Source organism: Strix aluco, chromosome 15, assembly GCF_031877795.1.
Source record: "Strix aluco isolate bStrAlu1 chromosome 15, bStrAlu1.hap1, whole genome shotgun sequence".
In the NCBI taxonomy this organism is placed as follows: Eukaryota; Metazoa; Chordata; class Aves; order Strigiformes; family Strigidae; genus Strix; species Strix aluco.
Window position 1 is genome coordinate 18961959 of NC_133945.1, and position 16351 is coordinate 18978309.

The 16351-nt window shown below is 34.0% G+C and overlaps 1 protein-coding gene across 27 annotated transcripts in view; it reads right to left on the reverse strand.

Annotated features, from left to right (window-relative positions):
- Nucleotides 1-16351, reverse strand: part of LOC141930165 (RNA binding protein fox-1 homolog 1) — a 920114-nt gene that overhangs the window by 17560 nt on the left and 886203 nt on the right. For all 27 annotated transcript variants that reach the window (XM_074840613.1, XM_074840607.1, XM_074840609.1 and 24 more), the window contains one exon: nucleotides 14520-14584. In XM_074840613.1, the coding sequence (XP_074696714.1) occupies nucleotides 14520-14584 (65 nt within the window). The remainder of the gene's footprint in view (nucleotides 1-14519; nucleotides 14585-16351) is intronic.

Below are 16351 nucleotides of genomic sequence, written 5' to 3' on the forward strand. Positions count from 1 at the left end.
TTTTATAACTGATTAGGTGTTATTTGTAACAATTACAAGAAATGGTTTAGTACTTGAGTGGCTTTAATATTTTTATAGTGGCAGGTTTTTATTTCGATAAATTCTATACTATTGTTTACATAGACCTAGAGGGAGAACTGCTCATCAGAGGTGTCACTATACACGTATACCACACCTGATGTCCAAAGCGAGTATTATTCCTTAGTGTGGACAACCCAATAGTTTGCAAAAGGAGTCCTTCTGAGTTAAGCTGACCCTGTGGTGTATCATATTCTATCTGTCTTAAAGTACATGAAAAGCAGACCTGGAAAAGAGCAGCTCACCTAACTCAGTCCTTTGCAAACGTAGGGCTGTTCCCTTTAAAGACCATTTTTATGCGCTAACTGTATTGATTGTACAAGGCTTAAAAAACTCACAAGGTATGGTGAAAAGTCATGATGCATTTTAGGTTGTTTTAATGTCCTTCGTCACTGCTACACTTTTTACTGCTTCAAAAAGGTATAAGAAACGTGAGTGGACCCAACTTTATTATACAATAAGCCCTGCTCAATTATTAAGATACCAAATTGCTTCCATAATTTAATTTGGGTATTAACAGTGAAAGTATAGAACAAATTTTTTACTGCTCATTGTTTTATACTTCAGAGGTAAAAGAACACACATTTAAAAATCAGAGAACTTTTTTTTCTTTAAATAAAATTTTAAAAGTTGTTACTGATTGTAAGGGAGATAAACAGAAAAACAAATTGAACGAGTAACATGATAAATACATTGATCTGAACGTACAGTTGGAGATATTCAACTTCCCAGATATTCCCACACCCTGGGCTAAGTGCATTCCTTTTAAGTGCTGGAGTGGCACCCTTTGGCAGCTTGAGCTCTCTGATGGAAACCCAGACAGTGCAGGTCATGAAAATGTACTTCTGGGATTCAAAACGGCTGTGTTCCATCTGAGCAGCTATTTCCCAAGGGCAAACACTTCTGCTTACTAATCCATTTCTCGAGCCTATATATCAATTTCTTATTTCTTCTAGTAAATTGAAAACTACCACAGATTTTTACCAGTATGGTAATAAAGAAATTTTTAAAGTTGGAAAAAAATAACATTTAAACATTTGATGTATTTTCTGAATTCAGAGAGAAACAGAAGGGGAGGACAACAAAAGTAATTTTAAGCCACTTAGATGCTCCTTCTTACTTTGGGGTAGTTACTGAAGCTGTATTACTCCAATTTTCAGAAGGTTCAACTATGTTCTAATTTCCTCTGCTACGTTCCCTATAGGCCCTTTGGCAGTCTCCTAGCAAATACATTCCTTGAAGGCCCCAGATCTGACATAACCCTCACTGTCAGTTTTAGCACCTGCTATCTCTACCCAACAGGTATTTTGCATATCCAATACATTAGATGCTTTCTTTCTTCTTGATGCTGTTATTTGGTGAAAACAGGCCATACTATAGCGCAAAAGTGGATTTAGTTTTTTAAAAAAAATCTTTAATCACTAGACTCGAAGCTTTAGCTTCACTACGGCTGTTTAATATACAGAACTACTTCTGTGAAGAAACCCCACATGTAAATTTTTGCTTCTTGCTAAACTGTCCTAGAAAGATGCAATCTGTGGTAGAATGAAGAATAGCTTTAGGAGAGGAGTCTTTCACTGCCCTCTGTCAGCATTTCCATCTTAGCCTCTTTTTCACAGGGTAGCTTGGAAAAAAAAAAAAAAAGCATGGTTTTCTACATGTATCTTTCTGTCCTGTACTTTCTATTATAGGAGACCTTTTATTACAAGATCCTTGATTAGCAACATTAGGGCTTATGCCCTCAGGAATGGGTCAGTCATTATTAAACTAATAACTTGTATTTAGACAGGGACAAGGCTTGCACTATGAAACCAAATATTGTTTGAAAGTTTTTGTGATGGCGTGAGGTAGGCAGGAAAAATCTAGATTTCCAAATCAAAACCATACTCTGCAGCATCAAACTTAAAGAGCATATTTTCAGGTTCAACTTTATCACCTAACTAAAGGTACCCTGTTCTAAATTAAAGCAGGCCACTGAATTGAAAGACAGATAATAAAGTATTAAAACAAAATATTTAAGCAAGTGAAGGACAGGCTTTCTGGACTGTCCAATTTTTTTTTCTTTTTTTTTTTTTTTTTAAAATACCATACTCTAATTTCTTCAGCATGTTTATACTACCACAAGTTAATTCAGAAGCCTAAGGTTTTTCATAAATATATTTTGTCAGTACTTTTCCTTACCAAATTGTTGCATCCACCTGTTTTTCAAGAGCTGTCTTTTACACTCTTGCTTCTCACAAGTCACCTTAGCTTTTCTGAAGTGGTACAGAAAACCACTTCCATACATTCATTCTAAAGCATACTGACCTATTACAGAAGCTATGTGCATGTCAAGACTGAATTTAAGCTTTAGTAAGGCTATATATCTGAAATTTAGTGGAAACATGTCAATAAATTGTAATTACTAAGTAGTATTTTTAGCTTTTATTTCTACAGAAGTCTTTTCTGTAAGCATGTTTAAATAGTCTTGACTCTCTTTTGACTTGCTTTTAATCTACATATTCTGAGAGTTAGTTTCAAGTTTGAGATACCCAATATTCCAGTGAGGTTGATTAGCTTTTAGTGTACGTGTATTTTCCTGCTCCTTCAGGAAAAATTAAGTTAGAGTATTAACAGCATTTTTGTTTAATGAACATTTACGACTTTACTTCAAACTTTTTGAAAATTCCCTTAATGTTTCCCATCCTCATAAACACTAACACCGATGATCTCAGCTACTGGAATGTCAAATAGATACCAGAACAGAGAGAGAAATTGGGGTTTATTCCACCTTTGATATAATACTGAACTTTAGGCTCCTTCACATGTGGGAAGTTGGGAGTTTCTCCTCACTGAGAAAACAGAGTGAAAGTTTTCTTAAATACTGAAACTGATAATTCAGTTGCACACACACATATATAACTTTCATCACATTTTCTACATCTAAACAGACTATTTTAAAGGTCAGTGGCAACTTGGAGTGGAGCTCAGAAAGAGCAGAAAGTTATAGCAGAGATTGGGTGTACAGTACAGATGTAACCACTGATCCTGCCTGACTCATGTGATTTGGCTACTTTACTATTAGTTGGAAAATTCAGAACCTGGAAGTGGAAGCTAGGAAGATGCAGAGCATGGGTCTCAGATGCTCTTTTTTATGACTTGAAGGATCTAACCATCATGAAGCACCATTCCAACCAAAATTCAGGATAGACTGTTACTGTGAGTGCTCCCCCTAAATTTCCATATAGTCACCCCACCCTGGGAAAGGACTTTGCTCGTCTTTCTTTGTCTGCAGTAATACATATTCCTAAAAAAGCATCAAACTACTACCACATTTTTCCTCATACAGTCATTGGCCCCCCTATTCTTCAGATGTACAAAAGCACTCACAGCTGTGTCTGGGAAATTTATACACTTAGGTCATTGTGGGTGCAAGAACCTATGTTTGTAGGGCACATGGGATAAATTACTAAGTGTTCTCTGTGTCCTGTCTTGTCCCTAAAAGGCTGGGTGACAGTCGGACTAATTATATTTTACGCAGCACATGATTAAGAACAAAATTTTGACACACATATAATTTCATCCAGCACTCCCAGAATTTTTTAGTCCCTCTTCTTGGCAACACAGCTTCCATAAAATAGAAGCCATAATAGAGGTCAAGTGGGATTTTAAGAAATTGGGACTTCCCTAACAATAATCACACTAACTCTAGGAAATTTTAAATGTAAAAGAAATTATAATCCACTAACACACAGTGATTATGTTTCATTCACCAGAATTCTTGGACTTTGCTTACTAACTTCACAAAACTAGACAGAAATAATTTTAACACAGAGGTGCAGCCCCCCCCTCCCAAAAATATAGCAACTGCTGAAAACAGTGCAGAGCCCCAGAACATAGAAAATAAAGATGAAGGCAAACACAATACTGAACAGAACTTACAGTGGGAAGATTTAAACTATATGTAATCAGTTGACTTTTCCTGGTAATACCACCATGGGATTTACAAATACAGTCAGTATTTAGATTTCATGGATCAGAACCTCAGCTGGTAAAAATGATGCAGCTTAACTACACTGGAGTTATTCCAAATTGTATTCTCCAAGGATCTGGTGCTAACTATATAGCGTAGCAATGATTTTTCCCAGAAGCGTTATATATGGTACATCTATACATTTCTCCATTATGTTATTAAAGATACTTTCTTTTTCCTTCATGCTCTAAACTTTAAGGCTTCATTGCTATTGTTAGGACTCTAATGTTGAGGGCTTTTTCATTATGAATTATAACATAGCTGACGGCTGGCTGCTTGAATAGTTTCTATAACATTCAAGTATGGACAAAGTTTCAGAGTTTCCCTCTAAAATAATTTTATGAAATCCTCCCCAACTCCCTCCTCCTGGTGTCCTAAATTTAAATATCAAGGCTATCAAAGAATTTTAACTTTTAATATTAGTATCATAACTATTATAAGGAGGTTGATTTTGCTATTATCATACTTTATATTCCCATTACTGTAAGATCAAAGTACATTATCATACTCATAGCATTTGAATCACAACACAAAGACAACTAAACAACCTTACAGCCATGCCTATAAGATATATCGAATGAAGTAAGAATAAAACTATGAAGTAATTCATGTGGTATCAAGCTTCAACAACACTAGCAGTAATTTGTTTGACCTGATGTGCATTAGGAAAGTATATTTTACTTTTAGACTGATTTCTTCCATGTCAGGTTCTTTTTTTCTACAGTATTGCTTGTTCTACCTAACTACTAATAATGATGCCAAGATCAAGATATAGATATTCTGCTTTCACTTAGGTATTCTGCTTTCATTTTCAAAAGATAATGCATCTCCCACCTCCATCATTCCAGACCATTTCATTAAACGCTGCTTTCTGAAATTTTGAGGCAGGTCTTGGAAGCGTATGGAGTAAAACCCTGCATCAAAAGAAATTAATGTAGCTACTTCTGGAAATATTACATCACAGAAAACATTACAGCTCATCTTGATTGCCCAAGCAAAGGCAGATTGTCCATCTGCCTGGACTCAGCTGCCACTCCAGAAGGTCCCGTGCCACCTCTGCCTGCACAGCTGTCTCACATGCCCCAGAGTGTCCCAAATGGCACTCAAACCCTGTTTCCAGGAGGCTTAACCAAGCCCATGATTTGACTGCCAGGTTAGTCACCTCTGCTTTTTATTTGTGTCTTCTTTGTGTTCAATACAGGATATTTCAGTGTGGTTTAGCCAATGGCAAGATGTCTCTAACATAATTCAGACTGCCAAAGACAGCAGGAGACAGAAAACTGAAGAAATCTCTCGTTAAATTTCATCCTGCCACCAGTTACACAACTTCTTGAACAGGAATAATTCATTTTAATACCAAAAAGCACTTTGCCAACTGTGAAAAGCACACCTTCAAGAAAAGAAAAAAAAAAAAAAGAAGAAAAAGGAAAAAAATCCCTAACTCTTCTGGACTCTAATGGAAATGTGCATTTCCAAGACCAGTGATATACCTGTATTATTCAATTTACTCAGATTAAAAAAAAAAAAAAAAAAAAAGAGAAGAATGGTCAACAGAAGATGCTTTCTCATAATATGTATTCTTATGTCAGGCTTTCCTCAGCAGATGGACCAGCACCTTTTTTAGCCCTTCTATTGAACTAACTAAATATCCCATTCAAATGCTACAAGAGAGACTCCTTTTAGCATAGCCTAATATTAATGCTGTAAAGCATGTTAGGGAAAAGACAAGGTGTCTGTACTGTATACACTGTAGATACAATTCTTCCATGGCAATGTCTTGTGTATGAACTCCCCCTCTCTCTCCTCCCATTACGCCTCAAAGACTGTATAAAGAAATTATACAATAGCAAATTGGTGCTATACTTTGCAGCTTAGTATAGTTGTTTGTGCAACTTAGTATAATTGTTGTGAAAAATTTATTTTTAATATATTGCTAAAACATGGATAATGTGTTACATCACAACCAGTGGAAAAATATGTAGCCCTTTCACCCATATTTTAAATCTACACATTTATTTCCTCATTTATTTATTTTTTAAATCAGAGCTATACAAGTACACTTAGTTCAAATTCATATTACCTGCTGTGTGAGTGGAATTTTTATATGTATGAAGGTTTACATAGTATATTACACATAGAATAAATGTATTTATTATTAATAATACAATACACATAAATATACATATTTATCTGCAAGAGGAACACATGATTTTTAAGTGGATCTTAAAATTTTGAAGTGAAATCTAAAACTAATAGGTGACGTTCTGAACACCACATAATTCATTAGTTCAATTCATAGCGACCTCAGTGGCATAACTGCTCTACGATTATTTGCCTTTTACTGTGATTAACACAGTCTAGACACTTAAGCTAAATCCTTAAAAAGTAATCCAGTAACTTTACTTCAGAAGCGTTACATGTTAGCAACGTAAACTGATGTCAGTATGATCCAGGACTGCTGAATTAAGGTTATTTTTGAAGTTTTATCATTTATATTTGAAAATTTTGTTTATTACTATATTTTGGACATATTTTTCACTCTCTTTAGGGCAAACTGTACAGCATTTTGAAGTCAATCTTGTGTAAAGAATCAATATTTTACCCAGTAAAATACATAACAAAATAGATGTTTATTTTGTTGGGAGATTTATTATTGCTGTATAATGTCGTCTTTAAAACAATGTCTCACTAAAATATACTTTATGTTTGTTTCTGATTTCATAACAACTATTATGGTTTATTAGTAACCACCATTTTATCCACACTAAAGTCCCCTAATATACCGAGGTATAATTCTAACCTTCTTTAGCAATTATGAGTAACAACAATTCTTTCAGTTTAATTTATTTTAAGGTTTGAATGACTTTACAAATTACTTGACAACATAATTTATTTATATTGCAACTAAATGACCATATATATGAAATTCTTGCCAGGATTATTTAAAAATTCATTCAAGAAACCAGAATGAAGTTTAGAGGCTGGTACACAATTGGTTTAGATGAAGACCTTACTTTTTTCTGCGTGTATATGTAATATCCTATAGCAGTTTTCACAAAAAGTTGTTCTTTAGGATATAGGCATAGAATTTCTACTCCCATTCCGGCTGTGCAGTATTGTTACAAACTGCTATTTTGCCACAGGTGTGTTTCTAGAGTATTAGAAACTTGACAAGCCCAAAAGTATGTAAAAAAAATTTCTATTTAAATACCTAATCAAATGCTTTAGACTCCTTTGAGGTGGGAAACAGTGCAGTAAAAACATGCAAGAGTGTAAATTGCCTCTTTCTTGATTAATTTAATCTGCATAGTTATTTTAAGTTCGTTCTTCTAATGCTTCCTCACCTTGCCTAAAACACATTGCAAATTACATGGCTAATCCATACAGGCTACATCCAATTCATTCCATATTTTATTAACATTTAATTCCTTCATCTTCTCTCTGACTCTCACAATGCTCTTAATTCCTTCTTGCTCTTAAAGCATTCACAGTGGAAGCACCCAAGTTGACAATACTTATAACATGTTCTAATCTGCCTCTTTGTGGTCTATCAAGTCAATGATCTGAAAACTAAAAAGTGTATAATTAGACATTGACATGTCCGAAGGAACTGTTATGGTCTAGCATGTCACAGGCACTGACCCAATAGACTGTAACAGTTTTGGTCTGTTGGATTAGGAATCAATGTTTTAGTAACAATCTAACCTCATATTTATCCAGTCTGCTGAATACAACACACTTAAAGATTTTAAAGTTACACTTTCTTTCAATATCCTCTAAGAGTGAAGCCAGTATGAACTATTAAAGAGGTAAGTCCTACTTTAAAAATGTTAACCAATCCTTTTTTTTTTTCCTTTTTAGAGGAAAAGTATACATGAAAATCCATCAAAGGAATATATTTTTAATCAGTTATTTACTACAAACTTTTATTTTTGAAATAAGAAACTCCCAAATTAAAACTCATGCTATATAACCTGATGTAGGCTTGATGTATCAAACAAAAAGACAGAATGAATATTGAAGTTGGTATGTAAATGTGAAAATAGGTGCGCTGAGTTTTTTGAAAATGATAAGCATTTAACATCTCCCACTATGTTCAAGAAGAAATTGGCAGCAAAAGTTCTCAGCGTTTTTAAACTTGGAGCACTTTAGGAAGCCAGGTACAGAAATCTAGGCTTTAATGTTCCTCTGCCTTCTCTCTCAATTTTTGCTTTGTGATTTCCGGCGTGGATGACAAATCAGATTTTACAGTAATAGCCAAGCCTTTCCTTGTCTGTGAGGATTCTTAAAATATCCCTTGGTATTGCAGTGAAGGACAATGGAAATTACAGGAAGAGAAGTAGAAGCAGGGAATGAAGAATACAGGCTCTGACATGATAAAAGTTTCATACTCAGTGTTTAGCATCATGCTGAGCCAGGAACCCTAAGCTTCTTCACTACTGTATTACCTCAGTTTTGAACTAGTGGAGTAGTTTTAATAGTTACATGATATTACACACACGTGAATCAAGCCTTCAAAGTATCAGAAAACATGTTAATTCTACCAAATGTTCAAGGAATGTATTAAAACATCGAAGTATATAAATTAGCTTTCTAAACTTAGTAGGAGATTATATTTAATGAAATATAATTGTTTGCCATGTTCTCCTACATTAATATGACTCCCTGTGTCTCCCCAAAAAAGCATTATATCTACAATATTTTAGAATGAACCGTGTTTCAATCATTAAAAAGTACTCAGCAACGTATTTCAGCAAATTCCTATCAAATTGCTCTACATGAAACTCCCTGTTCATAGAATTTTAAACTCTTTGGTAATTTTTTTGTTCTACTACATTCTCTATTCATAATCATCCATTTTTACTTTCTAATTCCTTCACTAAAAGGTACTGTTATGGCTATAACATGAGTCATGTACTCCAGTCATTCCCAAAACTGTGATCTGAGTGATAAATATGGATTATTAAGATGATGCCAGTGATCCTCTAGTTTGCCACAGATCAGATACAGACATAAAGACATACAAGCCTAATAGGTAGATGTCCAAATTCATTAACCCTCTGTAACAACAAAGTGAATGATTTGATTTTTATTTGCAAAATTAGGGAATAAACAATCTTTAGCTACCACACAGGATAACCAGGAAGAAACTAGACCAATCAAACATCACCACATCAAACCTAAGTGTTTGAAGAAGAAAAGTATTATATATATGCTATATTATTGCTGTTACAAAAGCTAAACACAACCTTTGTACGTGGTCAAGACGCTAACTGATCCTTTTCATTCTCAATAAGTGAGTAGCCTAGGATATGGGCTATACGACTGTTGCTTATGTATCATCTCGTTCCCCAGACTTCTCCATTTCTCAAGATTCGACTCCTATACCAAAATTCAAAAAGGTTTGAAGGTTCCAGCTGGGTGAAGAGTTATGTTATCACTATATTCTATTCTTTTTCCTCTTCCAACCTGATTACTGTAGAAATTAAAACTGTGTATAGAAGCTCTTTTTCCTAAACCTTAGACAGTTCGCTCATGAAATGAGTGAAGTACTGCATTTAAAGATATTTATCCCTCTATAAAATTACTTAATGAAAAATTAAATTCTAACTGAAGACGCTATTATATATGCTCTCAAAACCTTATTTTTTAGTATATGTCACTAGTAAGATCCTCAATAAGAGAAAATAATTTGAATAAAACTATAGTGGGTTTCATTGTTTATTCGTAAAATAGAAGATCTTAAAGTCTACAATATACCAAAAAAATCACCTCCATCTACAGAAGCTCACATTTTATACTTTGTGGTTTTATTCTTCATTCTAATTTATCATTCTTTAATGAGCATGTTTCCAATTAAATCGAATTTGTACCTGTTCTATTTTAGGATAATCTGACCACAAATATCAAGTATTACTCTCAAATACTTGCTGAAAGAGAACTGGAAAACATCTTAAATTATATCTCTGTAGACACTAGTACTTTGACAAAAATGAATACTCCACATAGGCATGTTAAAAATGTAAATTATTACAATATCAGGAGTAAGATTTCAGATATGGAAGGTACACAACTTCCATATGACAAAATCTCCTGTCTCAAATTTCATACAAAATCCTATGTATGACCACAGAACATGTAACACAAACTGAGAGTGGAAAAAAAAAAATTTATAATACAAAGTGTTATGTGCAAAATATTTTGGAGTATGCCTCATTTTGCTTTTAAAAAAGACTATTGAAAAAAAAGAGGTCAGCTTCCACTGATGAGGGATCTAATCCTGACAACAAAGACGTACATGGGAATCTTCCCATTGTTTGTAGTGAGATTTAAATTTGACACTGTATTAGAAAAAGGGAATTACGCTCAGAGCAAAATACCTGTGTATGTTTGTATGTCTGTGTGCATGTGCATGTGTGTGCGTGTGCGTGTTTGTGGGTGGGTGATGGATGGGGAATGTGTGTATATATATGAATACACAATCATACATATATAAACACACATAATTATCGTTATTAAGTGTAACAGGGTTAGCAAGCAGTACAAGCAAAACGACTGCCTTTCAGACAAGGCTAGTTTACTATTACTGGGGTTTTCTCTTAGTATACTACCATATACAATTTCATAAATATTGCTGACAAAGTTAAAATGCAAGAAAGGAACATTTTTCTTACTCCGATCGAAGATGCAATAATCAAATCATAAAACACAAAACCAATAGCCAATCAATGTGAATAAGTCTGCCCATAGGCTTAATTCAAGCAAGCCATTCACTGAGCTATGTGATGGATCTGTCAAATCCAATACAGCATTACAGACATACTAGCAACATCAAGTGAACATGCAATGACAAAATGACAATACGCCCCACTGCCATGCTTTGACTTATTCTACCTCATAAATATAAAACTTGATGACTTTGCTAGTTTCTCTTACTTTAGACTTGGACAGAAATCTAACTATATTTTTATTTTTAAAAGTATTACATGAAAGCTGAATAAAAGCTGTACGAACATTTTATTGACATCTGATTTAGTGTCTTTTGCACATCCTTACAATTATTTTTTCTCAGTTTAAAGACTTTGGCAGGCAAAGCTCCAGAATCATGAAGAAAATATATAGACCAGTAGGTCCCCTTTTATCAGTTATAAGAATTGGAAATTTTATCAGAAATATTTTAAGTATTGGAAAGTTAAACATAATCTTTTTGATCCACTTCTCCAAAAAGCTTCAAATCTCTAAGTGCAATTTCATATGATGATAGATCACACAGTATAAAAATCCAATTCTAAATTTTTTTAGGTTGTATTCAATGATTATATTGCTTCATAAAGAAAACAAAATGTACCTTTTTGTTTGTTTGTTTTGTTTTCCAATCCTAAGAAATGACTGGAGAAATCTGCAAGGTCTACCTCTGTTGTGAAATTGTTTTTAGGAGTACATGATTTGTCTTAATACTTAGGGGTTTGCATTGATTTGTTTCATGAGATTTCCTTGCCACCTGATTCTCCCCTATATATCTGTTCTTTGCCTGTTTCCAGCAATATCTCCAGCTGTGACAAACAAGGATACCATTGCATTTCTTCACAATAGAGCTCTCTTACAGTGATCATTATCTATTGACTTGGTGTATTGATTCTGGAGTCCCAAATCTTTCTGTTAACCTTTAGTTTTAATTTACCAAAACATGTCTCCAATCTAAAGATTTTCTCTTTCCATCTCCTGACTTAAGAAGCACGTCAAATATGGAACATTGCCATTCATCCTGTATATGAGCTGTGATCAAAAAAATAAACATTTTTTGATTTTTTTAAATTAATACGAAGTAGTATTTCCATGATGTCACTGCTTCAATAGTACGTACTCTCTGGTCCTCACTTCATTTTTCTGGGCATTGTTTACACATACACAGCAAATATATTTCACGTGTAATTAAATTAAATAGGGGCTCAAATCCACACTAAGTAAAAGTAGTGTATAAGGAGATATGGAATCTTCAATATTGTCAGAGGACAGCAGATGATTATAACATCGAGAAGAAAAGATACAAGCAGTGTTACTGAACTATATTTCAGCATTTTCAGTATTAATAATTCACAAAAAATGCTAAATTCATTAAAAAATGAAAAGTTAATCAAATTAAGCAAACTGTAGTTGTGAGTAATCAGAGGTATCCATGTTTGCACATAGTTTCCCATATGCAAAGAAACGTTTGAGCGGATTGTTATTTGTTTTGTTCTCTATGCTAGCTATAGGATTCTCCCATAAAGAAATTCAGTTACAATATTTGTAATTAAGACAAGGAACCATATTCATTTAGGGGAAGCAGATCGAAGATAAGGGTTAACCACATTTAGAAAGAGAAGCTAAATTAAAAAAAATCCCAAAGATATAAAATTCATTTAAGATATTTAAAATTATGCAAGCAAAGACAGGTTATTACAATTCTAATTATACACAAAGTGTATCTGAGAATTAGACATTTTTTCAAAAAATAATTAAGGGTTGTAACAACTGCATTACTACTGATGCCATCTCCAGTTTCCTTTACAGCATTTAAGAGCACTATCTTCTTAGACAAATCCTTTACTTTTTTTGTCAGCATAACTCAGTGATGTTGACTCTCTACCCATAGCAGAACATGTGACCAACTGATGTTTTATCTTACAGCATTTGATTTGGTTTATGAGAAGGTACATTAATTCATAATTAAAGCATTTAAAAGTCATCTTGATTCAGTTTCTCTATGTAATGTATAGGTTTTCAGAAATTCATTTATTTATAGTAATAAACACCCTATAAAATGATCCAGGGACACCTGAATGATACATGGCAAAAAATGACTAACCACAGGAGGTTATTTATAATTTTGTCCTTTCAGTTTAGTAAGTTTTTAGAAGCAGGAATTGGTTTGCATTATAAGCTCGCAGAAAAATACTAGAGCTGCGACATGCTAACACACCTTTGTGGAAATGAAATGAAACTACTGAGTAGCACTTCTCCTCTGTAGGTTACCCTAAGTAGAAACAGTACATCGCGAACAAAGTGCATACAGCACATACCTACTTGATATTACTGATCCAAAATTAATAGAAAGTTACTTGCTTACCTGTCTGACACAGCATGCCTCAGCCATACATGCAAATTATTTTATTCACATAACTTTAAAAAATATATCTTCATTACCCAGGATAAGCATTTGAAAGGCAAATATGCATGCATAGCATTGTAACATTCATACCATGGTACTTTGTTTTAAAATTACAGAATCCATGAACAGCACTTCAATCTAAGAAATAGTTCACTGAAATTTCTTAATCTGTTGATTTCTTTAAGAAACAGAAACATTTAAAACAATGGCTAATTTAGCATTTAAAGAAATTTTTCGATACATATTCAAGACTTAAGAAATTATCTCCATGATTCCAAGGGAAAATTTTCTTATATCGGGAATTGGGAAGTGTGACCTTACTTCTCGCTACTAATATGAAGAAAAATATATGCACGTATCTGTCTTTCACAATATACATCCTCTCTTTACAACTGTACACTGTGCAAGTACTTGCGAAGTATTAAAGATAGCATAGATTTTGTTAAGGGTACAGTTTATGAAGGAAACATAGGATCTTCTTTCTTTTCATTACAAAATCATGTCCACACACTGCAAAGACTTAATTTTACGCAATTTGACAAAATCCTATTCCTACTGAAGTCAATAGCAATTTTGACATTGACTTCAAAGGGGTCTGAATTTTCATCTTGCAAGAAGACAAGTTAATTTCCGTGACATCGCTTCTAGTTTATAGAAGTTAAGTCTTTGCATGTTTCTCTTATGCAGATTTTAATAATCTTTTATTGCTGGTATTATTGCCACCAAATGTGTTTTACATTTTGAGGATAAAAATACAGAGCGAAAGAAGAATAACTGAATTTTTGTCAGTGTTTCAAAAAATCAAATGCCTGGAAAGAAAGCAAGTTGCAAAAATACTGTTTTGCATTGGATAGTTCAAGCTTAGACACAGTTCATTCTCAATTTTCACTGACTAAAACAATGTCAATGAGAATTGAGGGAACTCAATAGGTTCAGGTTCTAAATCAACTGAAATAATACTCCTAAGACGAATAATGATCTTTAGTAACAGATCATCATGAAGCTATACATATATTTATCTACATTGTACAAGGGTCACAGACGTTAACTGGATGATCTACAGCTTGGGAATGTGCACATCTCATGCCTGATTCTCAATTAAGGCCTAAAATCTCTCAATTTATGGCTATTCATGGATTATAATAAAACAGCCTGCTTTAGATATCACAATTATCTGCAGAGCAACAAGACAGTTATGAGACTTCAACAAGGCAAATTTATAGAATCATCTTCAACTTCCACTGGTCAAATATTTATTAGCAGTAAATGAGATCTTACCTGTCACTGTAGGCAGCTGCAGTGGCAGTGGCAGGCTGGGCATACCGGTAGGCAGCATAACCACCCTGAAACACAAACTCATGCTCTAACTGGATTGCTACAACACCTTAAATAACATCTTGCAAAATTTAGCAACAACTGAAAGAGTACTGTCAGGCTGCAAGTTCAGTTACGGGGTTAAATACATAGGAAATATTTCAGTGAATCATTAAGCAAAATTCATCACCACAAACTTGTACTTCTTAAGATTTGTCCCAGATATCAGGAGAAAGCAATGAACTGTATTCATCAATGTAAGATTTTTACAAGACAATACTATATTCTTACACAAGTTTTCAAGTAGCAATTCTTCTTCTGAATGAGGTGTATGTATATTAATAAAGCAATGCTGAACTTAAAAGAAAAACTCAGCTGATAATCAATTCTTTCGTACAAAATATGATTTATCATATCTGGTTGATTAAATCTATGAATTTGTTCACTCAATTAACACTTAATGTTACATAGGTTTCCAATTTATACATAAAATTATAATGAAGAAGCAAAATTCTCTTCTTCCATGAATTAACATTCAGTTGTATGTAACAGTAATTGCAGATGTTCAATTAAGCAAACAGGACAAACAAACACACATTTGAAAGGAATTGTGTGCAGTGATGCATTGATTATCAAACTGTGAAAACAGCAGAGCTTCCTGTTCAATGGACCACGGTGTTATATCAACCATTTCAAAATGATCTCAGCATGCCAATTAACAAACGCAGGCCAGTCTCCACAGATAACACAAACACGATTTACGTCCCAATTAGAATTCACCACCCCATAATCCTCTGGGACAGGGGACTTTTGTATTTCCTTTCCCACCTTCCCCCACCTTAACAAAGAGTTGAATAAGAAAGTATCAGATCACTCAGCTTTGAATAAAATTCACTCTTTTGCTAAAGCATTCGCTTTAATGGATTGATTTTTTCCCTTTTTTTTTTTTTTTTTGAATGCTGCATTCACACAAGATATTATGCTGAAGCATGAAGAATAGGCTATGATGTGTCAACCTTTACTGTAACAGTAGTACATTTTTAGTGCAGGAACTTTTGTGCGTTTTCTATTTTGATTTTACAAATAAAAAAATAATTCTTTTCAGAAAAGCAATTTCAACTACTTTTACAAGCTATTTCCCTTTCTATACTCCTTTGCTTGGCAGAATTGCTTTCATCCCTAACACGGGTAAACCTTTGTCGGTTTGTAGATTTGAAGCAGGTTGATTTTGAAAATCAATCATTCAACTGATAATGCCACATCACCCTAAGAATAAACATATGTTTTACATATACTGACAGCTCATTAGAAACTCCAGGCTTTGAATTGCCAACTTACTTGAGGAACATTCTTTCTGATTTTTTCAAGTGCTCACACAGACAAGATAGTACATTTACCTCGCCACTCCTGGTCAGCTCCCTGCCAGCAGCAATTGTGTCACACAACCACTGGAATAAGGCAGGTGCTTTCATAACACTATATATGCTCTCTTTTGCAGCAAGCTGCTTCTCTGTGCAAGCACAGAAGCATTGAGACGAAATACTTTCTCATTTCAGATCATTTGATTTTTATAAACCAATAGAAGGCTATTACTGTCAAAAATGTATAATAGGCACATATTGCTTGCAGGTATGTGCATACAGGCAATGAGATGTCAAATAATGTCACCAAGTGCAAACTGAGCCAGTAAAGAGTGAGCCTGAGAGATGATAATGCCAACTGCACACTTGGCCTGGCTTCTGGTGCAAGGAGAAAGGTGAGAGATTATACCAATTTATCTGTTCTCCCCTTCTGGT